Source organism: Besnoitia besnoiti, chromosome X, assembly GCF_002563875.1.
Source record: "Besnoitia besnoiti strain Bb-Ger1 chromosome X, whole genome shotgun sequence".
NCBI lineage: Eukaryota > Apicomplexa > Conoidasida > Eucoccidiorida > Sarcocystidae > Besnoitia > Besnoitia besnoiti.
In genome coordinates this window covers 2,197,823-2,221,292 of record NC_042365.1, presented here as the reverse complement: position 1 = coordinate 2,221,292, position 23,470 = coordinate 2,197,823, and the positions used below count along the sequence as shown (strand labels likewise).

General features: G+C 55.7%; 4 protein-coding genes across 4 annotated transcripts; 3 read left to right on the top strand and 1 right to left on the bottom strand.

Moving 5' to 3' along the window:
- Positions 1–831: 831 nt before the first annotated feature.
- Positions 832–3,405, top strand: BESB_018590 (uncharacterized protein; the record flags this gene model as incomplete). Its single annotated transcript, XM_029360574.1, has 4 exons — positions 832–1,575; positions 1,982–2,617; positions 2,971–3,157; positions 3,347–3,405. The coding sequence occupies 4 exons, from the start codon at positions 832–834 to the stop codon at positions 3,403–3,405; spliced, it is 1,626 nt and encodes a 541-aa protein (XP_029216550.1).
- A 2,337-nt stretch (positions 3,406–5,742) lies between these two features.
- BESB_018580 (uncharacterized protein) lies at positions 5,743–7,943 on the top strand (the record flags this gene model as incomplete). The annotated part of the gene is made up of 5 exons (XM_029360573.1): positions 5,743–5,870; positions 6,064–6,202; positions 6,386–6,503; positions 6,918–7,607; positions 7,822–7,943. The coding sequence occupies 5 exons, from the start codon at positions 5,743–5,745 to the stop codon at positions 7,941–7,943; spliced, it is 1,197 nt and encodes a 398-aa protein (XP_029216549.1).
- A 478-nt stretch (positions 7,944–8,421) lies between these two features.
- BESB_018570 (uncharacterized protein) lies at positions 8,422–14,463 on the top strand (the record flags this gene model as incomplete). Its single annotated transcript, XM_029360572.1, has 8 exons — positions 8,422–8,517; positions 9,696–9,818; positions 10,075–10,220; positions 10,550–11,809; positions 12,115–12,720; positions 12,844–12,910; positions 13,381–13,909; positions 14,336–14,463. The coding sequence occupies 8 exons, from the start codon at positions 8,422–8,424 to the stop codon at positions 14,461–14,463; spliced, it is 2,955 nt and encodes a 984-aa protein (XP_029216548.1).
- Positions 14,464–15,776: 1,313 nt separating this feature from the next.
- On the bottom strand, positions 15,777–20,489 carry BESB_018560 (uncharacterized protein; the record flags this gene model as incomplete). Its single annotated transcript, XM_029360571.1, has 6 exons — positions 15,777–16,441; positions 17,180–17,318; positions 18,014–18,289; positions 18,692–18,817; positions 19,120–19,243; positions 19,759–20,489. 6 exons carry the CDS (start codon positions 20,487–20,489, stop codon positions 15,777–15,779), a joined length of 2,061 nt encoding a protein of 686 aa, XP_029216547.1.
- Between the last annotated feature and the right edge of the window lie 2,981 nt (positions 20,490–23,470).

Here is a 23,470-nt window from a genome sequence, read left to right as displayed (position 1 = left end):
CTCCCGAGTATGGGTGTTGGTGATACTGGCAAGGCAGCATACAGCTGCTTCGATCTCAATCAGCACGTAATTCCTGCCAAAGAAGGAGGGATTCCTCTCGTACGTGTGCAAGTTCATCTTTTTGATGAAGTTACGCCCGATGCCTTCTCTTGATTGTCTGCCGCATCGAGAGAAAACTTCGAGAGCCGTCATCAAAGGAAACCACGCGCGTGCATGCGTTCCGCGTCGAGTCGCATGTCCAGGGTGTCTGTTCCCGAAATGGAAAACAATAAATGGTGCTGCGGTTTTCCTCTGAATGGTTCAAATTGAAAAGCCTGAAGCGAGCATTCATCTTCGTGGCTTCTCGCGTGAGCGTCGTCTCCCTTCCACCTGATGATATTCTGTTGCTTCGCCGTCTCCTTTCTTCGATATTTTAGCGCGTACGCCTGCGTTGCTGCTACATGCGTCGTCCGGAAGGTCGTGATATTTCCGCCTTTGCTTTCCTGCAGTGTTTGGTGTCTCTGCGTTCCATCAGAGCGGATTTTTCCGCTCTCCAGCGCCACGCCTCGCGGGACGCCTACTTGTTTCCTGTCTCGTTTCTTGTCTCGTGTGTTCCCGTGTGTCTCGTCTCTGCTTTTTCCGGTACACTCTCCCCGGTCCACGGATGTGGAAAGATCGGTCGTCTTTCCTTCCCTTTCGCCATCCTCGCCTTTTTTGTCCCGCGGTCCGCTTCCTAGTGTCGGGTGAGAAGCGAGATTCCTGCTGAGATTTTGTGTGGAGCTTCGGGCGAGCTGTTTCTGGTTTCCACCGGATATTTGGGTTCAGACCTCGGTATTCTTTCATTTGCTTTCCATGGAGAATCCGAATCCGACGGTCTTGGAGGACCGCGGAGAGTCGGACGAGGAGTTCGTCCTGCCGCCCGACGCGGCTGAGGGCTATCCCTCCACCCGCACGCGCCTCGCGTCTCTCTTCAGTTCCTCCACACGAAAGGCGAATTGGGTGTGTTCCCTCTCGAACCCGAATATCTTCTACTTCCCGCTTCTTCTTTCCTCGCCCAGCGACGAGGGCTCGCCGGATGTCGAGGCTCGCCACAGGATCAGGCCCGGCAAAAACTCAGCGCGGGCTTCTTGGGACGAACGAAGCTCTCCGTCGCAGCGCCCTGGCGCTGCGCACTCAAAAGCCAGCGCGCTGCAGGCGTTGGCAGGAATCGCTGGAGGAGGGGGTCGCGGCTCCGCGGGGCAGAGGAAACGGGATGTTCTCCAGCAGATCCAAGACTTCATTTCTCTTCTTAAGAGCGAAGGACAGGTGCGGGATCTGTTGGAAAAACACGCCGACGGGTTAGGTACGCACAGCGGACGCGCGCGCCAGAGCGCCCCGAGGAGGCGGCAGCAATGGCGTGAAGACGGGAGGAGAGGATCGGAGGGAGCGGGAGCCACGGGGCGAGGAGAGAAGCCAGATTGCCGAGAGCAAGGAGAGACGCCCGTGGGGGAAGTCCGCGACGAGGAGGGCGTCGTCCGCAGACGAGTGAACGTCGCGTGGAGAAAACGGCGACACCTGCGAAGACGCCTTCGCGCGAGGGATCCTATCACCGTCGAGGTGAGAGGCTTCGCGAGCCGTGACCGTTGCAGCCGTCTGCGTGGAAACTCGGCGCCGCAGAATAAGCGCGGTGGTCTTGTACAAAGTGCACTTGAACGGGCATGCAGACTTATGTGTATCCGTTCAAGCACGTCCTGTGCATCGCTTATGTATCTGTGTGGATTGAGCAACAACAGCCTATGATACACCGACAGGGCCTAGGAACCTCGCCTCGTATGCTACATCTCTAGCCTCAGGTTTCCGCCAGCACTTCTCCAGTCGCGCCCTGCACACGCCGGGCGTATCCGTATCGGCGCCCGACGCACGCGCGTGAGACTTCTTGTATTAATCTTAGGGTCGGTTGATGCAGCTCGCACGTGTGTCCGCGCATCTTTCGCGTGTATATTGCCGTGTCGCTTTTTTTCAGGAGGTCTACAGCTACATTAGGCACATTCAGGACCCCGAGCATCCTTACTCGCTGGAGCAGCTCGGCGTCGTTGCCCCCGACCGCCTCACCGTGAATGCAGGCGAAGATGATTTTTCTGATATGGGCGTGAGTTCCTTTGAATTCTCCGCGGACTCGCAAGTCGAAGGCGCAGGCCGCTGGGCTGAAGGGCGAAGCCGCAGACGCGCGAGACGAGCGCGACAGGGGCGCGTCCTGAAAGACGGCGCCGACGGCCTGTCTATTTCTGAGAGCTACTGCGGTAGCGACGCAAGTGCCAGCAGTCTCTCCTCGGAGGAGATCGATGCACACGTGGAGCTTGAGGTTTTGGAAGCCTTGTTCCTCGGGCGAGGCAGTAGTCACTCTCAGGCACGAAGGGCGCAGTCGTGCTCTCCCTCCGTTTCGCAGTTTTCGCTCTCAGCCTCGTCGGACTCGCCTCCCGCTCCTGGAGATTCGTCCCGCGCTGGAGAATCCGACGGGCGGCGCGGAGCCCAGAAGACGCGGAGAGGCGTGGAAGCGAGTTGCGAAGTTCGCGCGATGGAGCTCGCGCACAGAGGAGGGAGAAGACGACAGAGCGACGTCGCAGTCTCCTTCCATCCTACAATTCCTCACTGCTCCCAGGTACGAGCGACGAGAGAGGAAGTTGCATGCTCCTACGTGCACTTGGCTATCCGGCCTTCTGTAATAGGGCTGATTTCGATACCGGGGCGTAGTGCGGCTGCGGAAAGGGAAGTTCGGTGTAGGTTTTGTGGAGGCCTGTTGTGCGCCGACGCTGTATGCTTGTTTTCAACTTCGACGATCCTTAAAGCTTTGTTTGTCTCGTGGGCATCGCATTCATCTCCCCTCTTTGGGCGGTCTTTACCCCCCGCCCTCCCTCCCCTTTCCCCCCCCCGCGGCCCTCCTGTGTAATTCTTCCAGTTTCGTCTTCGTTCTGTTTTTCGACTTGCTTCCCCGCTTTTCTTCACTTCTTTCAGGCGACGCTCATCGGACTCTTGGTGCTCGTGAAGCTGCTCCGGTCGCTGCCCGTGTGGATGAAGGCTGAAGTTCGCATCATCGAGGGGAAGCACGTTTCCTTCAAGACCATCAATCGGCAGCTGAAGGACAAGGAGCGAGTCAGCGCAGCGGTGGAAAATCCTGCACTCTTCAAGGTCCTGAACAGGGGTAAGTCTGCGCGTCTTGTTTTCTTTTTTCGCGAACGGGGACGAGGAAGACGAAGGGGAGGAATTGAGCTGCAGTGCTGATTCGCGCTGCACGGGCAACTGGATAGTCATGCATACCGGCCGCAGGGAGTCCAGGCTGAGACTCACCGTGGTAGCCTCTGTATGCGTCCTGAATTCTCCTCTTGTTCAGGCTTGATCGAAACAGATGCGTGGATGGACGTCACAGACCTTCTGCTGCTTCCAGAATAGAGCCATCGGCGCTGTGGCGTTGACGCTGGCCTCTTCGAGAGACAAGCAACGCAGAATTTGCTGCGTTACTTGTCTCTTGGGAGAGGCAGGACGACTGCCGAACTTAACAATGTGTCAACGCAGCGCGATGGGCGCTTTCTATACCTTTGCTGGTGGCGAGTCTCGAGACGTCCCTGTTGGTGTGAGAGGACACAGCTTTGAATACGGAGAAGGGAAAACGCGAACAAGAATGCCGACAACACCTGCGACGTGCTGTGTGGTGATGCTCTCACCACGGAGAAGCGGTGGAAGTCAGGGTTAACTCGCGAACAAACTCTTCTGTTTGATTTTCGCGGGCGGCTACGCAGTAGATGTGGCTGCGCTGAGTGACCCTCGAGGCGTATGCGTTAAGGCAAAATGGGCGGAGAGAAGTGTCTGCCAGGGGGAAGCAGCCTAGTAGTAACGGAATTGTAGGAACCAAAAGATCATTGGGAGTCATGTGGAGAAATCTAGGGGATTTATTGCTCTGTTGGTTTTGTGGGCGAATCTGTTTCTCCCAATCTCCCCACATTCGTCGGGAAAGCGGATATGGCGTGAGCCACTGTTGGTGAGAGATAATGTGTAGTGCAGCTGATGACTCTCGCATCGCTGTCCCGTCTGCGATCGTTTCAGGGCTTCCAGTTCTAGCAAGCGCACTCAACTAGAGGCATTCTCTATTGGAGCGTGAGAGGAAACCGATTGCCTTGTCGCCCCTTTTTCTTCCTCTCTCTCTGGCGAGACACACCAATGTACACGTCTTGGCAGTACTGTTCTAGTCTTGTATAACGCCGTCCCTGCGGTCCGTATTTTAGTCAGTTTTTTCACCCCTGCACCAAAGGATGCTGCAAACAGAGCGAGAAAGTCAGTCTCTGCTGCACTGCTGTTTTATGGTAGGTTGACCGTGAAGTGTGCCATCGAGGGGACATGCAGTCGCGCGCCGCAAAAAACGGCTCGCGGCAAGTGCAGCTGACTTTGCCATCTCCGTGATTTGAACTCATTGTCAACCCTTTTAACGTGAATTTGGAGAACATTCAGAAATAGTAGCAGTGTAGACGGAAATTCGCCCTTACCTCAAGCGGTCTTGCAACTTCTCGGATTCCGAGGCGTGGAGCACACCGGAGGAAACGAGACAGACAGCATTTACTTTGTGTGACTAGCCAGTTGTTAGTACTGCGCGCGTGCGAGAGGTGCGATCCAGTTCAGCGCTGGGAATCGCCCATCCAAATCCTCCACGTTGTTCCACCCGCTGCTTTCCTCTTTCCCGGCACCAGTGAAATCAACAGAACTCGACGAAAAGGCGAAGCAAACGATATTCAGACGCAGCATATCTCGGAGACAAAGACGCGAAAACGCAGCGGCGACCGCCGGAACACGAGACAGTTCGGCGTTCTGTCTCGGGTGCGCCTTTCGCGACACACGATGGAAAGCAATGTGCCGCTTGTTCCCTTAGTGCATTCCTTGCCTGGAAGGCCGTCGGCGCAGGCCATCCTCTTCCAGACAGAGAAGTGGTCTGCAGGCTTTTTATATCAAGCCCTCTTTTTTTCTTGCGCACCGTGCCTTCCAGCGACGCGCGCTGTCGCCCTGACACTTGGCGGACAGAGCCCTCGCACGTACGCAGGCTCCCATTGATAGCGTTTACAAGGAGGGTACTGCAGTAGCATCTTCGCAGTCTTGCGGGGTTTGGGCTAAATGCTGCCGAGTCCGTGTCTAGGTACACGGGACAAACAGGCGCCGTTGCGGCACACCGCGGGTGAAAAGCAGTCCGCCGCACACGCTTTCAGCAGGCTCCTCTGCACACTAGTATTCAACACCTAGTCCAAACCTCGCGTTTCAAAATAGTGTAGAGGGCTGTTCTCTTTGGGCATCGACTTGCTCAACTGTTTCAACGACCTGTAGTGGCTGCCTCATTCAGCTCAGAGAGCCTACCGTCTCGCGACGTTGAAAACGCAAGAACAGACCGTACCGGATGTCTAATGGCTTCTCATTGGTCCAAAAAAACGGAGCTAAAGACCTTCTGACAACACCGGACCCGGCATTATCCACCGTCATGGATGCGGCCTCCAGGAGTAAATCCTCGTGCTCAGCGGGAGGGCGAGCGATATGCCTCTCAGTCCCGCGTTCAACGGTATCGCTTCATCCCGCAGTGCAGTCGCAGCAAAAAGGCTGCAGCACTTTTGCACGACCGACACGGACGCCGCCGCTCGTTCGCAGCAGGTCTCATGCATCCTCAAGACTTGAGGAACAGTTCTCACTTCCGCGATGTCGCGTCATAAACCGCTCCATGCGGGCGGTCTCTCTCGAGTCAATTCCCACCGATAGATGTTGCACCTGTATCATCTGCCGTCCGCAAGAAGGGTCGCCATGTCCAAGAAGAAGCAGGATCAATGTTCTGCCGTGTGGAGAGTCGGCTCTCTCCTGCTGGGAGGAAGGAGAAGGGCAGGCTGCCCGTACGTCGAGCGAGGAGGAGACGACCAGAGAAACGAGTTCCGGAGTCTTGCGGCAACCGGCACGCAACGATCAGTTGTCAGCGACCATTGACTTCGAGATATGTAGAAGGCGATCTGCGTCGCCCCTTCGCTGTGTACCTCATTCAAGGCGTCGAAATAGAGGAAGTCAACGGGACTGCGTCTGGAGTTTCAGGTGTCTCTTGCTTGTGCTGGCACCGTGCTTCGCTTCTGCCGGACTTGCTCGAGCTACAACTTACGATTATCCTCCCCTAGTGTATAAAGCGCAAGACAAAATACCCTCCGCTGACGACAAATTCTTCACAGACGCTGAGGTAAGGTCGGAGGGGGTATGCAGAGAGGTCAAGGTCCCTGTGACCACTGCATGTCATCGCTCGCATGACGCGCCTGTTTCCTCCGAGTTTTAAGTTGTCTTTGTGATAGCCAGGGATCCGAACTGGGCTGCCACCACCATTCCATCCTCGGATCCTGTGGGTGTCCTTACTTTCGGTGAGCAGGATACCACCCACTACTGGGGTGCTAAGAACCACCGACTAGTGATGAGCTTCGTTCCGCTTCCAAGGGGCTATATGGGTTCGCGCTTCAAGCTAAGAGCGCTGATTAGTAGTGGCTTTAGTAAGTTTTCGGTAACTTAGGCCTGGCGAAGGCATGCTTGTTCTCGGAAGTTGGCACACGGCAGGCCGTGTTTGGTCTGATTCAGTATCAACGAGTTCAGTGTTGAGCAAAGTTCAGCGGACGCGAGGACGCGTACATACCCCGGTAGCGCGCATTCCAACAGAATGACGTTTTCGGTACCGTCTGTCGACTCGGGCTCTTTCCTTCCAGTCAAAGGCTCCAAGCTGAAAGAGACCGACCGGACACTCCGGAGTGACTCGTTGACTCGTCGGCTGCCTACACAGCACCTTTTATCGCAAGAGGCATCAAGAGGCCTCACAAGAGAGTGGCGGATGCACTGAATTATTCTCCAGAACAATGGCGCGACGGCCCGCCCACCGCCACACGTTCCTTGCCGTATCTTTCTGCCTGCAGAAGTGCGACAAGTCAAGCTGGAGCTCCCGCGAACCGAATCCTCCTACTGGCCGTCGGATACGGACATCGAAGGGACAGGTCCTTTGAGTCGGCGTCGAAGGCTCGCTGGACGCGTTGAGCAACCTCTAGACATAGTACGTGACTCTGACCAGTCAGATTCTGCTGCGTCTTTTCGCGAGTCTTCCAATCCGCGACGGGCGCGCCATGAGCCTTTGACGCATCCCCTATGGTCAGCCTTCCCTTTGGAGCTTTCGACGCCTCCAAAAGTCGTCCGGCACCCTACGGGCACGCATCGCGTAAAACACCCAGCGCACCCGCCTCTGCATCCGCACCCAGAACGGCGCTTGGGCGCGTGTGAACCGCTGCCGCCGAATACGGAAAACGTCGTGCGCCAGATATTTCAGAAGCATGGTGTCTCCGCCGACGGCATCCTCGAGGTCAAACGCGCCAAAAGTCGGCTGAAAACAGCCAAGCCATTCTCTGAAGCCCTCACCGCTGCCGCCACCGAGGATACAGACATCTTTGACCAAGAACTCCAGCTTCCGCCTGAGTTGCTGCCTCCTTTCTCACCTGACTGCCCGCCTGATACCGCATGTGGTCTGGACTACTGTGCTCTCTTCATCTGTGAAGGGCATCGAAAACAACGAAGTAAGCACATTAGAAAACGACTAACAGTGGCTCTAGGTGCACGTGAGCTACCAGTTGATGAAGCATCGCCCTTGTGCGACCCACCTCTTGTCAAGACGCACACATGAAATTCCCAGCGGTACCATTATTGTTTATTCGCTGCTGAAGTCCTGTGATGGCGCCCATACGGCGGTCCGCAACGCTAGCTTTGCTGCACGGGGGTCGACAGAGAGGAACTCTGATGCAGTCCCCGTTCTGCGCGGCTGCTGGGCTGCAGGCTTCCCAAGCGGCACGCTCAAGGATGTGAAAAACCTTTTGTGGATCCCGCCAAAAGAGGTTCAGCTGGTCGTCTATGTCGACGTCCCCCCCTCGCCGACTTCCATGCAAGAAGATTGGTGAGCCGAGCCTCTCGGGAGTTCGCGAGCGATAGCCAAGCGCCCCATCTCGTATCAGGTGCATTCGCTGCGCTTCAGCAGGGCAGCTGAAAAAAAGTCGCCACAGTACCGAGCGCAGGACAGAAGCTGTGTTGTCTACCAAGGCTCAGTGCACATCCTGACATATATATACGCGCTTCTCCGCGTGGGGGCAGGGAGTCTCACGTCTATCTCTATGAATGAAGGTGTTGAGCTGGCGAGCCTCACGGACCGGTGACCCTTCAAAAGATGGTACAGCTACTTCAGAGATGCGCGAGTCCTGAGTAGCAAACGAGTGGCGAGCGAATCATCCAGATATACAAGAGGGTATCAACAACCCTCCAGCTTCGACGGCCCTTACACGGAATGTTTTGCGCTGTAGAGCTGTAACAGGCACTCTGACTGTGCTGTGTGCGCAAACGTCGGCGCCACGTGACAGGAGACTGCAACTGTTAGAACAGCCAATGGAGCACTCCCAGCTACGGCTGTACGATGGCTATGAGGACGTGTATCAACTTAAGTACAACATCGGGGAAGCCATCCAGAAGAAGACAAGTCAAGTAAGACGGAAATTCGTGCGCCACTGGAGTTCACGGAGCGAATCGTGGCTCTTCCCCTTTCTCCCTAGTGGAGTGAATCTACTTTGTTGGCATGTCGGATATTTAATCCAGGTTTCCCATTTCTCGACGCTCATTACACACAGAATATGCGACAGGGGGGTGGGAGGCACCACCAGATCTCCTAGGTCTTTGAGGCACTGGATCCAACAAAACCTAAAGGGCTGTGAGCCTACAGACAAGGCAGGGTCGGGCGGACCAGCACGCACTCACATGAAAAAAGGAGCGATTGTGTGTGAAATATGTTAAACTGGCGCATGTAAGACCTCACAGTTCGGCAAACCTAGGCGTGCTCTACTTTTTGTGGCTGCCTTCAGCTGTTCATGAAGTTCCTTCCGCCGCTGCGGAACCCTCTGGTCGTCAATGGCATCCGCCTCGAAGGCGGCTCTGGAATGGGCGGAGCAAATTACACGTTCACAGCCCGGGTTGCCCCTGCGCGGCAGAGGGTTGTCGGTAAGCAACGACAGCAAGAACTAAGGACAGTCGCCGCAGCCACTTTGAACAGCGCGGAAATCAATGCTCTTGTACCCGCTTTCCCAATTTGGCCCTGCACACCCCCGCCCGCAAACTGAGTGCGGCAGCAGGTGCTCCGACCCCTCCGCCGCACGACTTCTCGTGACGAGTAGTGTGAGGCCTGCCCCCATCTTTCCACCGCCATGGAACAAGGGTGACACTTTTCCACATGGGAGCGATGGCGAGGTCTGCATCAGGTGTGCGGAAGGCCCTTGCTCATGATGCGTTCGTGGGTAGGTAGTGCATGCGTATCCGCTCCGGAAGTGCTCTGGCGAGTCGCCGCCCCAGACCACGCCGTGTGTATCTAAAGACGTTGAGGTCTTCACTGTAAAACATATGCTGGGAAATACCGTTACACTGGCGCCAGCGTGTCGCTGGCTGCTTTTTGTGGCAATGCCAGGTGACAAAGTCCAGGGGTCTCCTTTAAAAGGTTATATGTGACGCTTGAGGGTGTGGTGTCGTGCGCAGCGGAGGTTGACCCCCAGCTGCATCTAACGCTTCCAGGTCCGGCCTGCTCCTCCGGCGAGACAGCTTGGGTTCAGCCCTTCGAGGGCAAACCTGTGTGGCTGACTTCCAATAAAGTTCGGGATTGCTGGGATCTCTTCCAGGCATGCGAGACTGTGGAGACCGACGGGTACTTCCGCTATTGCGAGATGGCCTACGAGACGCTGCGCGAGAATGAGCCCCCTGCACGGAAGCTTGTCTTGAGCGGGATCACCCGCGATATTCCGGTGTGTCCACAGAAAACGCCAGGGATGTATCTTGGCTCAGATCCTGCAGAAAACTGTGGAACTGCATCATCGACTAACGTCGGTCATGCTTGAACATTGCATGATTTGTGAAAGCTTGTCTCGCCCGTCGAACCACACTCTGTTCCCTACGCGGACATTCATAAAAACGAAAACCTCCGGGGCGGGTGTGGCTCCGACACAGGAAAAACTACCAAGAGGGAATATCCAATCGCGTTGCTCTGTAACCGTGTTGCAGCCCACAGCATTCACGCTGAAATTCGCCGGTTTGTATCCGCCAAGTTCTAACCTAACGAACGCAGTGCCGCTCTGGTACATACAAATAGCCTCAGGCTACCCGAAAACGCTCAAAGAAAAGCAAGAGCAAGCAATTATTGATGACACGTGAGTCGTACGTGCGACACTTCCAACTTGAGGGGGGGTGCGTCCACTATCGTTCGGCGGAGTCTACCTTCAGTTTGAGCCCCCTCCTCTTCCGCATTTTACTCAAAATGTGGATGATGCCCCCTTGTAACTATTTATTTTCTCAGCAGCATCCGCTTGCTCTTCCGGATCTGCATGTTTGGATGTTAGCGTCATCGTGGCATGTTCGAATAAATGACTGGAGCATGTGACAGGCTAATGAGGTACCCACATAGGGGGGGGGATCGTTCGCAAGACAGAGCGGCAAGGCGATGCCTCTTATTTCTCTTGCGCACGTGGCTCTCCTGCAGATACCAAAAGATCATTAACGATCTGTACGAGGAGGACGAGTGCATTGGTTGGACGTTTCGACCCTTCATTGACAAGCGTTTACGAGAATCAAAGCCGAAGATTAGCCACCAGTCCTTTTTCTATACGCCTCCACTTCCCCTGCTCCCTACCATCGTCCGCGGCTCCCCGTCAGACAGCTTTCCGTTCTTTCTGAACCTGACGTTTGGCGTGAACACTTTTTCGACTGGCACCACCGTCGATTTCACCTTCCCGCACGTGTTATTCAGCGGGAAAGGGGCTTCGGCGCTGAATCGCTACGACCCCTTCCTGCGCGAGTTTCTCGCAAGTGCGCCACCGGAGCTCAGAGTCACTGAAGTTGACGGGAGGACCTCCGTCAGAATCGCCGATGTGCGCCTGCGACGGCAGACGCCACTCTCCTTCTACATAACAGTTCCTGCACTCGCCGCTTTTGGACACCTCAGTCCGGTATGGAGCCAGCCTTACGGTCCCAAAGAGTACCTCGCGAAGCACGGATGGGGCCTCGTTGTAAGAGACAAAAAGAACAGGGAACTGCTCTCCACATTCAGCTTCCCCACCCCTGTCTACAGTCGGCGCATGATTGGAGGCGTCGTGGGACCCGAGTTTCAGCGGTGGGGCAAGAACAAAGAGCTCGAAATGGCACTCATCCGGCTGTTCTTCGGCCCGGATCTGCCGCAGTCCAAGCTCCGCATTGTCGTCAGCGTCATGTCTAACCCCCTCGACGCGGTGGACGGGGTCGTGATGAATCGCAAGGACCCGTCGGTCTGCACAGCGATTCTGCGAGGGCCTGACGCCCTCATTGTCCACGTAACGTGTCCGGAATTGGCGCAAGAGACATATCAAATTGACGTCTCCATGCAAAATGGAGAGCGGAGGTTCCCAGTGGGATGGTATGTGGTGGGAGTCGTCCCTCAGCAGAATCCTGCTGATATCGCCTGGCTCAAAGTACGAGTATTTGATTCCGAAAAGAAGAAGCTTTATGAGTCCACGCTCTTGTCCGACCGCCTGCAGCGAGTCGTGCAGCAGGAGCCGTGCATCAATCGCTTCTCCATTCAGCGAATCAAGCACCCATTCACAGGCTACACCTCAAACATTAGGCTGACGTTTCAGCTGTTCAACTGCTTCAGCCCCACGCAGCCACTGCGGCCTCTGCCGCAGCAAACAGAACCACTCGAGGCTCGAGTGCCCCCAGAGGATGGCTGGTCCAACAAAGAGTACTTCAGTAATGTCAACGTCATCCGGTGAGCTCACGCGCGTTTCGACATGCTAGCCCAGCGTGGAACTGTCGAAGCCGGGAGGGATTCCTGTTGCGGAAACCAGAACGAGCCTGACTTGCGTTATTGATCTATAAGATACCGTGAGATACCGTGAGTGCGCAGTTCCGCCCCGCTAGAAGGCTTCCTTTAGACGATGCCGTCCACGAAATTTTCAGCAGGGCCAACAGACACTGTCTACGGCGAGCGCAGCGACCTCCTGAGCTAAAACACCGTTCTGGCTCGTCTCGATGTTCGTTTCCTTGCGGTGACCCTTTTCTAACCTCTCTCAGACCTAATCGTCCAGACCAGCGCGCGACCGGAAGGGCACCGCTGCGTCAAGCCATGGAAAACCTCGCCCAGCATGGCGGTAGCGGAACATGTTCCACAGTCAAAGGCCCAGCAGCAGATGTCACGTCCGTCTTAACGGACTTGAATCGGCTTGACCCTCCTCATAACCTCAACCTGATGAAGCAGCCGAGCTTACTTCCCTCTTCGCCCACGCTGGCTGCAGCGTCTGTGTACTACAACTTCGCTACGCGGGACGAGGCAGGCCTCCCGCGCCCGCCAGCCATGCGCAAGGACGCCCCGGCTCATCGAAACCCGATGTCGGTCCACGTGGCAACGAGAGACACTGGAGAAATGAAGGATGCCAAGTGGACTCATCCAAGTGCTCGCATTCATGTGCATATTCTCGTCGACGAAGTGGCTTTGAGCGAGGAGGCTATGAACGCGTTCAAGCGCTTCATCGCCAGGAAGATACGAGATCCCAAAACGGGCACTCTCTGCCGAAAAGACAAGAACGTGTTCTGTTCTGTCTATTCTTGGACCCATGCGAGTAAAGCAGTCGCGTGGGACACAGAGACTCCTCTGGCTGAGTCTGACTTCTCGGATGACAGGTGAGCTCGCTTGCAATTTTTTCGAGGGTGTAGAGCGCGTCCATGTCGCAGGCGAACCAGAGGGGCGTCACCCGCGCGGTGGACTACCGGTAGCATGTGTTCTAGTTTCTACACTCTTTGCAGCATTTCTCCTGACAGCGGAGCCTGGGACGTCTTCAATCAGCTGAGGACTCTTGTTAACCACGCCACAGTAAGTCACACGGAGCTACGCTTCGTGTTTCTCTGGGATTTCCTGCGAACCAAATCACCGGGTTTCTGTATTGGTAGAGAGCTACGACCCTTCAGAATAGCGGCGGTTTGTAGGAAACCAATGGCAAGCGAGGTGTGCCCAAACGCCGAGCATCAGCACGTGTCTTGATTGCTTCTGCGGCGATCGACCCTGTATCCTCAACACACGGACTTGACCCCTCCGTCGACGCCATGGCGAGCCGCAGCAGTGCCTCTTCATATACTGTTACGCGGTGCTGCTACCACGCGCGAACCGTTGGGGATCCTGTTTACAAGCCTCCTCCCGCTGACAGAAACTTCGTTTTCGTAGAGAGGCAGAGAATAGGCTTTCTATCGATGGCAGTGCCCATGATGGTCATTGAAGCAGGCGGGGCCATGGGTTGCCGACATCCTGGGCGTTGCGTGTTTGTGTGTTTCCATGCATGTGTTTAGACAGTCAAGTGTGGCGGCAACGCGGCTCGTATGAACTGGGTTATTCTGATTACCCACTACATTTCGGCGATGAACTATGAGCTTGAAGTGACGGCAGCGAATCCATCCGTCTACACGCTCCACGAGAGGGATGCGGAGCCTGTGCATGCGGTGGTGATTGGATGGAATCCGGAACTGCCAGAGAAACCAAAGTTTCTGCAGGAGCGCCTAGAGGCTTTGCCTTTTTCGGATGTTCGCCGCGTTTTCGTTGGCGCCATGCAAGACACGAGAATGCGGGCAGTCGCTCAGGAACCCGTGTTCATAACATTCATTTTCCCCGAGACCACTCAATACCTCGCAGGCCATGTCGCGGCTATGCAAAACTTGGAAGAGCTGTTATTCCTTATTCAAGAAGAATATGCTGACAGCTTCGTCACAGTAGATATCTGTCGCCACCCGCTGCCACCTGAAGGATACAAGTTCGGCGACTACGTTAATACCCGAACAAGCTCTGAGGACCTTGTCCGGCCTATCGATCTTCTGTACAACGGTGAGGCCACGCTTTATTTCCGTGTTTCCTTTCAGGGAAATACCGCGAAAGTAGCTCCTCATTGACATATTACTTTTCTGGCAAGTTGCCACTCCTTCTTGGTGACTCGGTTGACCACGAGTATGATGAAGAAATCTAGCGGCAACTCAAATGGAGCTGTCGTGCAAGATAAAATGTATTCATGTATATAGTACAAACTGCAGGCGAGCAGTAGAACCCAGAGATATGGTAGACGCATCGCGTGTGATTTATGTCACTCGAAACTCTCCATATGGCGCATCTCACTGAAATGACTCTACGACACTTTTATCTAAAAGACGACCTCGTGGTAGCAGATAACTAGTTTGCAAGAAACTAAACAGTCTAATAGGGTCCCCTGCATTATTAAAGCATCCATTTGTCAATCTCGTTGTCTTCTGAACATAGGAATCGTGTTCGATCGAGTAAACTGGACAATATCGCGCGCCGAGGTCGGAGTGTATACGGCGGCAAAGCTCAGCTGGCAGTTCGATATGGCGTGTGACGGGGAGCTGGCGAAACAGGAGACGAAGTAACGGCAAAAACGGAGACAGTCGTCAAGCATGCGAAGACCTTTGGATCCGCTGCACATGAATGAAAACTTCTTTGGAGGACGCCGCAGATAGCGATTGTGATCTAATCGGGGTCGAGAAGAAGCGGCGGCCACACGGATTCAAATCGGTGGCAGCTCACGGGGATTTTCCTCTTTACCAGAATGCCGGTACATATTTGTATATATGTGCACATGTTCTAGCAGATGCAAGCATAGGCCGGGGGGGGGGGCGGTGTCGGCCACGACGCCCGCCCCCGGTACAGGTAACGCGCACGGGGGAGCGCTGCTGGGCACAGGATTGGCTGTCTGTGGCATGGCAGTCAGCACTCGTTATCAACGTACGAATGAGTCTTCTCAATGATGGTCATGCCGTCGGCATTTGCTTCCGGCTAGCCAGCACGTGACCGCGACACACGGGGTGAAACGCGTTTGTTAGTGTGAAGGGACTGTGAACATAGGCCTTGTGTTACAGTGCCAGTGGCTACGGGCCCCGATTGACGTTAAATGGATGCGATGCTATTCGGCAGTCTCTTTGTGTACGAAGGCGAAACTTGTATCAAAGATTTTAATCAGAACACTTCGGAACAAATATAGGTGGTCAAGCGTTACTGGCTATCTCTCTCTAGACCTATGTCTCCACGAACGCTTGGGGAATGCCAGGATGCTCCCGACCCAAAATAAATTGATGGAAACGATACGGCGGCACCTCCGTCGCCGGAGAGCGCGTGGCCAAAAAACGCCGTAGCAACCCTAAAAAGCTGTGAATTGGCGTTCTGGCTGCGGCGCCTTCGAGGCGCGCAGCTTCTGAAACTTCCGAATGTCCAGGACTTCTGTCGGGCAATCTCAATAAATATAACGCCGCGCTGAACTCAAAATAGGCGCATCTGTATCAATAGCCTCGACTGTGCTGTCACTCGTTCTGAGCGCCTGAAGCAGCAGGTCTTCACCGGCAGTAGCACGCGCCACGGAAACACCACCTGTCTTGCAACAGGAGTTTCAAGACATCACAGTCTCGCCGTAGCCTGAACAGGGTGTCTGAAAAAAGTTCATGTGGCTTCCAAATCCCTCAGATTCCTCAGGCGCAGATGGGGGCCAGGTTTGTATTCATACAAACGACAAAACCTGTCCGCACACGTGAGTAGAGACTTGTGGACAAGGCCTGGCATAAAAGCAAAGGAGTACGATATTAGTCGCGTAGACAGCGTGCCTGTTCGCTTCAAATAGGCACGCGAAGAGAAAACAGTTGTAAAACAGCACAGAGACTGCTCCCCTATCCCTGCGTCACTCCACGCTGCTCTATTTCGCGCCGAACAGACCACCAGTTGTGTTCCCGAACAACCCACCCCCGCCACTGGCGGCAGGCTGCGCCCCCGAGCTTCCAAAGAGCCCAGTGGACCCACCAAACAGCCCGCCGCCCGTCGTCGTTGCGGGCTTGGCCGGTTGGTTGCCGCCAAACAACCCTCCGCCAGTCGTCGCCCCTGCCGTCGAGGCCCCACCGCCAAACAGTCCCCCAGACGTCGTCCCCGCGGTCGTGGCTCCGCCTCCAAACAACCCCGTAGTCGCTGCAGGCTTCTGCTGTGCCGCCCCGAACAGCCCTCCGCCTCCAGTCGCACTCGTCGCCGCGGGCGCCGCCGTCGCGGCTCCAAACAGCCCCCCCCCGCCTGTCACCGTCCCGGTCGCCGCGCCGCCGCCAAAAAGCCCTCCGGTCGTCGCGCCGCCTGCGGTCGTGGTGGAGGAGCCGAAGAGGCCCGTCCCGCCGGTTGCCGTGGTCTGACCCGCGGTCGCAGGTGCGGCGCCAGTCGAGCCGAAGAGGCCCGTCGAGGTTGTGGGGTTCGTGGTGGCGGCGCCGGTGGGTCTTCCGAAGAGGCCTCCGCTTGTCGCCGTCTGGGCTCCAGTGTATCCGAAAAGACCGCCAATCGCCCCCAAAGACGAGGCCGCTGGAGCGGAGGAGCCAAATAGACCTGCACCCGGACAGACACGTGGACATGACGTAAACACGTTCGACTCGAATACAGAGGGCCGCGCCGCTTTCGTGAACGCCCCACAGCCACTCTGAGATACACAAAAAAAACGTCTAGCACCGGAACCGCGAGTCGGAAAGACGTGATACGATCGATCGAAACCATGTCTTCATAACAGAAGACACGAAGCGTAGCACGCATGAGACTCTTAAACCCAAAAGTGAGGACATCTCATGGTTTCGACGCCAAATAATTCCGCCACCTAGCTGGCGCACCACTGCGAATAAAGTGGGCGGTTATCCGCCCCCATCACAGATAGTCCTGGCGAAGAAGACAACGGCGCATTCCAGCAGGCCAGGCGACTGCGACCTAGCACGAAGGTTGCGGCCTACGCACACAAGTGCTTTGCTTCATCAATAAAGACAGCTTTCAAAGAAATGACAAAGTTCCCCGACTCCAAAACGGCTCTCGTCCTCCAACGTTCGACTTGCTGCCTTGTTTGCAAGCCCCCCTGAGCAACTAGCCGAGCGAACAGGGGGCGGCCTCAATACACTATTCAGGGGCGCTACATAACGAGCCGCAGCGCGGTACCAGGTGCTCCAAGGAGTGATTTCTAGCGTCTCCACGCACGCTACAAACGAGGGCCTCAATCCCACCACACCGGTCTCATATGGCTGAAGGCACCTAACAAAAGCGTCCACGTTCTGTCGATATCCAACAGGCTTGACAGCGACTCACCTCCCGCCGCTTGACCCGCCTGCACAGCAGCTGCATTCACTGCAGCCTCCTCTTGATCTTCTGGGAAGACGGGGATCTTGACTCCCGCCCTCTCGAGGCGGTCCTGCATCTGACGAGTCGTCTCACGCAGTTCGACAGCCTGATGGGAATACGCACGCAGCGCACACAAAACACCAAAACCGATTTGTGCCCGCATGCCAATTTGGGTCTGCTATGAGAAAACAAGTCGCTTTCGTGCTTCAGAACATATCCATTTCTGCGATCGGTCTCTCTCGTCTGAGGCGCGCCGCGCGATGAAAAACACCATCGAGTCCACCGCGTCAAACTGCAAGCGCTATCAGACACACTCCGGCACCCAGACCAGCCAGTATGCTTGAATACGAATACTCCCGTGTGTGAGCTTTTCTCGCTGCGAACTGAGTTTGGAAAAAGCCACAGGCCCTTCCTCCGAACGCCCACGCAATGAACCACACGGAAAGGGTTCGTTCTCAGAAAGCAGCCATGCAGTCTACGAGTCACGATAACGAGCCACGATAATCCTTTGTTCGACAGTTATAATGACTACAGCTTCCAGGCAAACATGACTACCGTGATATTGAGATCCAACAACTTTTGCTGTCTTAACCCACAGCTTTCTTGACACAGACCCCTCATATGTGTTGATTCCCTTCCACAAGAAAACTGAGCAAAAATCGCTTGTCGAGGGGTCTGCCCGTTTCGTTGTCCGCGCTCACTTCTCCCTCCCCCCCTTGCGTTGTAGATTGCTTCGAAGCGAGAGGCAAAGAGGCGCTGACAGCTTCCAGCCTGTCGCGCGTCTAGAGACTCTCTGTTTACCTTCTGCGCCGTCGCAAGCAGAACTTCGCGCTGAGCCGCCAGGACTTCTTGGATCATCTGCAGCTCGGAGTTGACGTCCACGCCGGGGTCTGAAAAAGCGTGTTCCCACGGATACGCACAGCCGTCGGCGGCGTTCACGGAGCCCGACCTCGCGGCATTTTCTCTCTCGACTCTCAACAGCTTCACGTGCTGCTCCAGCTGCTGGAGCCTGCCGCTCACACTCCACACGTCTTGCAACAGCTGCTGATACAACGGAGTCGACAGAGGGCACGGAACCTGCAAACGCCAAGAGCACCAAACAGCCGGACACTACGTTTAGACACCATGACGGGGGAGAGGCGGCGGGGGGCGCGGGGCGGGTTCAGGGAGGTGCGGAGAAGCGGAGATAGGCTGCGACGACTGTGCAGGCAAATCCCTCGGGAAGCAAACAAGTTTAAGATGTGCCGACCGCCACGAAAAAACCCTTCTTCGCGCGATAAACTCGCGTCCACTGCTCTTCGTTTTTCTAATGACTCGGCGATACACGGCCAGGTGTTTGAGCGCCGATGCATAGAGATGCACATCAAAGCCGAAGCAGCTGTTTGGTGTCGTAGGCGTGAGTTTATATATAAATATATATATATATATATACGTGCAGCGTGGTCGCGATGCTGGAAAGGGATTTCGACACGGTCTTACCTGAAGAGGCACGACGTAGACGGCGTCGCGGGCGCCAGCCGAGCCCGCCATCGCGAGGGATGCGTTGGCCGCGGCGATGTTCTGTTGAAGCTGCTGGTGAAGCTGCTCGATCTGCAGGGCTAGTTGCTGCGAAGTCGTAGCGGCAGAAAACGAAGAAAACGGTCTCACAAGCAAATTGAGGGGCGGCGTGGGGGCGGGGGGGGGGGGGGGGGGGGGGGGGGGGGGAAGGGACTCCACGCCGCGCACAAGACGAAAGAGGAGAGGAAGGAAAAGGAAGTCTTGCCGCCCCTCAACATGGCACACGGAAGGCGCAACCGAGCCTCGGCAGCGCATGAGATACGCGAGTTCCGCCGCAAACCCCCTCTGGAGTCAGACGTCCTGCGAAAATCGGCAACGCGATTAGGCAGAGACATCTTCTTCTCACGCACCTTATCTCGCTGGACTACTGGCGCGAGATTCTGCGCCTGGCGTTTGAGAATGAGGACGTGGTGGAGCGCCCAAGAGACGCGTGACTGATGAGCCGACAGCGAGGCCGAGAAGCCGGAGAAGGACCTGCGCGTTGACATGAAAAAAACCAAGTAGAGGAATCCAATTCATTCGCAGACATGAACAGAGTCATTAGAGCCGAGGCGTCGCGCCGTCGGGTCCGGAGAGGGGACGCTCGCAAGAAAGACGGGGGAGACTGAAGAGAGGGCTCTCCTTCGCTACACGTAGTCGCACTAATGAAATCCACGTCATTCACCAAGTCAGCGGCGCCGCTGTAACTACAGGCTGAACGCTAGCAAACGCGTAAGATGCTTCAGAAGTAGATCGGAATGCTGAAGCGGCAGCACTTGTCCTGCAACGGGCTTATCCACTATTGCGCATGTTACGGCACGCATACAAATACATATCTATAGGTGCGCCTATGAGCATGTGCACACGAGCTGGATAGTGTCTTCCCGCTCGCACTCGAGCCATCTGAGTGTTTTCTTAGCATGTGTGTGTAAAGTTTGCTGGATGCCGCGTGCATCCACTCCTGCGGTGATCCTTCCCGCGGCTATTCAACCCAGAGCAAGCGGTCTTACTCCTTCATTTTCCTCGTGGACGCCTGGAGTTCGTTCATGATACGTTCCTCTTCCCTCATCCTCTCTTCGATCTTCTTAAACTTCTCGAGCACCCCCGGCACGACCTTCTCGATATTCGCCACCGTCGGCTCTCTAGGCAGAACGGTGACTCCCGCAGACGGCGCACCGGCCGCCCCCCCTTGGGCTCCAAACAGCCCGCCGCCCGTCGTCGTTGCGGGCTTGGCCGGTTGGTTGCCGCCAAACAACCCTCCGCCAGTCGTCGCCCCTGCCGTCGAGGCCCCACCGCCAAACAGTCCCCCAGACGTCGTCCCCGCGGTCGTGGCTCCGCCTCCAAACAACCCCGTAGTCGCTGCAGGCTTCTGCTGTGCCGCCCCGAACAGCCCTCCGCCTCCAGTCGCACTCGTCGCCGCGGGCGCCGCCGTCGCGGCTCCAAACAGCCCCCCCCCGCCTGTCACCGTCCCGGTCGCCGCGCCGCCGCCAAAAAGCCCTCCGGTCGTCGCGCCGCCTGCGGTCGTGGTGGAGGAGCCGAAGAGGCCCGTCCCGCCGGTTGCCGTGGTCTGACCCGCGGTCGCAGGTGCGGCGCCAGTCGAGCCGAAGAGGCCTGTGGAGCCCGTGGACGGCCCCGCCGCCGCCTGTGGAGTGGCTGAGCTTCCAAACAAACCGCCGCCTCCGGTCGTGGACCCAAAAACGCCTCCGCCGGCGGCCCCGGTAGACAGCGAGGAGCCAAACATCGTTACAAGAGGGCGGTCGACAAAACAGCAAACAGGGAAGGAAATACAGGGTAAAAGGATCTCAAGGAGACGACAGAAAGAGAGAGAGAGGCTGAAGAGGAAAGTGCGAGTCCAGCAAAAAGAAAAAAAGAGGGGGAAGGACTTGGACTTGTCGGTAATGGTAGAACACGGTCTGAGATTGGAGCACTAGACAGAAGAGGATACGGTGAGCGAGTCGGTGACTGAAGCACACTCTCTCTATTGCAGATCGTCACTGAGGCGGAAATGCGTCTACGAGTCTCTCGCCTTCTCGACCCTCGCAGCCTCTTCTCCTGCAGACCGCCGTTCGAGGAACCGGAGAAATAGCGGCGGACGCCGTGGAGGATATCTTTGTGGGGTCTCAGACCCCCATCGTCGGCTCACAGCAGTGACGAAACCAACACAAAGGCCGGCAGAAACGCGAGGAAACGGACACGAGAAAAAGTGTAGAGCCGAAAACACGAAGGATACACACGTCGTCGTCGGAAACGGCAGGACGAAAGAGAAAGAGAATGACGACTGAAGTTGAGAAGAAGGCAGCGGGAGTTCGGGGCTGCAGTGCGGAAACGGTGACGCGACGGCCTCGCAGCTGGGAAGCTCAAGTGCTTGGCTTAAACCGGCGTTCCTCTCAGACTTTGTGGATATGCCGTTGATAAACGGAAGAAGAGGAGTGAGAAAATACAAAAGGACGGCTTTCGGGTGTGCAGGGAAGTAAGGAAGTATCGCCTGCGGTGTAGACAATCGGCGCGAGGCTACGCCAGAAGCCTGTACAGAGACAGTTCACCCCCACAGGAAAAAAGCTCAGAGAGAAAACGACAAGGAAGAATCGGTGGAGAGAAAACCGTCATCTCTGTTGGGTGAGAGACGAATCATCACCAGCATCTTGCCCAGAATCGTGCTCGCCTCCGGTTGTTGAAAATCTGCATGCGAAAAGACTGCGCCGTCGTGAGGCCCTGAGGTGAAACACTTCATTCACTCACACTCTTGCCTGGCGTTAGGAGCACTGTCAATATCCTCGGAATTTTTCGTCCTTGCCGCGTATATCCAAGGCAATTCCGCAAGTAAATGCCTTCACTTTTCATCGTCTTCACCTATACACGCATGCCCATGCTTTCTTTATCGCGGGCGTCCTCTTCTGCTGATCGTCAGGCCTGAGCGGTCTTCATTCGCGCCTGGTACAAGCAGCGTTCAATAGAGACATGTTGCGACTACGTAAGCCTGGATCCGTTGGGTGTTTGGGGGCCGCTTACTTCTTATGTCATCGCAGCGTGTGCATTGACGTCGGCAGATGCGCCGTGAAGTTTGTTCCGTCTGCAAGTTGTCGTGCGGATACGTGTCCGCCCTCGACAGTGACACACCGACCGAAATCCAGGTTTCGCCGTGTCTGCGGTCCCGGCCTCTCCAAGAGCTGCTCAGAAAAGGGAAAATATATATATGATTCTGAGGAGATCCCGTCCTGGAGATAGTAAATCGGAAAATACTGCAACTTTCTCGGTGGGTCCAGCAACCATCCAGACCTGAGAAAGCGCCAAGTTCACCAGAGCTTTATTGTGATGTGTCCTCCTTCTGCGCACGCCGATTCGGCAGGGCCGTCTCAAGCTTAGCGCAGCCTGGTGGAGTCCTTGGGATGGCTGGTGGTAGAGATTCGCTGTAGTCAAACTGCGCACAGCCGAAGATTACTGCTTCCGCACGATCACTTCGGCTGGCGCCGAGTAGGAATGATGCCGGAGAGAGAGCCTGGGCCGTACCGAGCTTTTTTATTGCCGAAGGGAACTGAGGCCAGATAAGCAGGAACTGCCTGAGGTACCGATGGCCTTGAGGCAACTAGGCGCACTCCCCGGGCGACAACTTGCCATTGAGACCTGAGTACTCAGTCTTCTGCACGGGGTCTCTAGCAGATCCTCGCAAGTCGTCTCAGCCAGAGAAAGAATATGAGCATTCATCACGTTCCTTGGTGTGGGTTCCAGTTGATCGTGCCTCTTCACGGGCGTCCGCACCTTCTGGAATCCACTGCCGTGCGTATATAAGAGCTAGAAGCGCTGGTAAAAGAAGGTAAAATTTTATCATTAGAAAAACCCTTTACCATTTTAATTCCACACACATCAGTTAAGTTTTAAAAGTTAATCTAGAAGGATCTTTTCTAAATCATTTGAAATCATTGGCTCAAATAATTCTATATCAGAAGATTAACAAACCTTCCTTTAACAAACATAAAAATTTTATATGTAACAGATAGTTTCAAGTAGCTGTTGTAAAACATGGGAAGCGCATCATCATAAGGCGCGCCTCCGAATGGGACATGCTCGTCAATAGTGTGACACCAAAGTTGACCTGGACATTTTCAGCCATACTCCAGTCATGTGACTGAGCTGCACATGGCGGATACCTTATGCATTCTTAGCCCGGAGGGCACGTGATGCACATTCTGGGTCACTGTGCCGCTTGTTGCGTGCAAGGCTCGGGGTAAAAGTGCCAAAACGCCTGAGGAGCTTTCAACGTGGCGCACACATCGAGTTCACCCGTAAATGGACTTCCGCGCCCTAGCTGTCCACATCATCAGAGCCACATGCCACTGCAGATCCTCTCCGAGGCAGAGGAAGCCGTTCCGGCGATCCGCATCCCTATCTCAGGCGCACACATCAGGGCGAAGCTGTCGCTGCAGGGTCCGAATGTCAACTTCCACGAATACTCAGCCTTGAGTCGCTTTGAAGGCCTCTAAATATTGTATTCGCTGGTCTTCGCACCTAGGTGTTGAGAGAGATACGTGCCTCAAGAAGGTGTGCGTTTATCAGGTCCGTTACGGCGACTAGCTGGCTCTTTCTCCGACTCTGTGGCTCCCCGCCATTCCACTCTTACATGCTCGCCCCCGGCGAGGAGGGAGCAAGGTCGAGAGGAAATGTACATCAGGGAAGGATCTACCTCTCTGCTTGAGGAAAGCGTCAGTGCCATTTCTTGAACTGGGG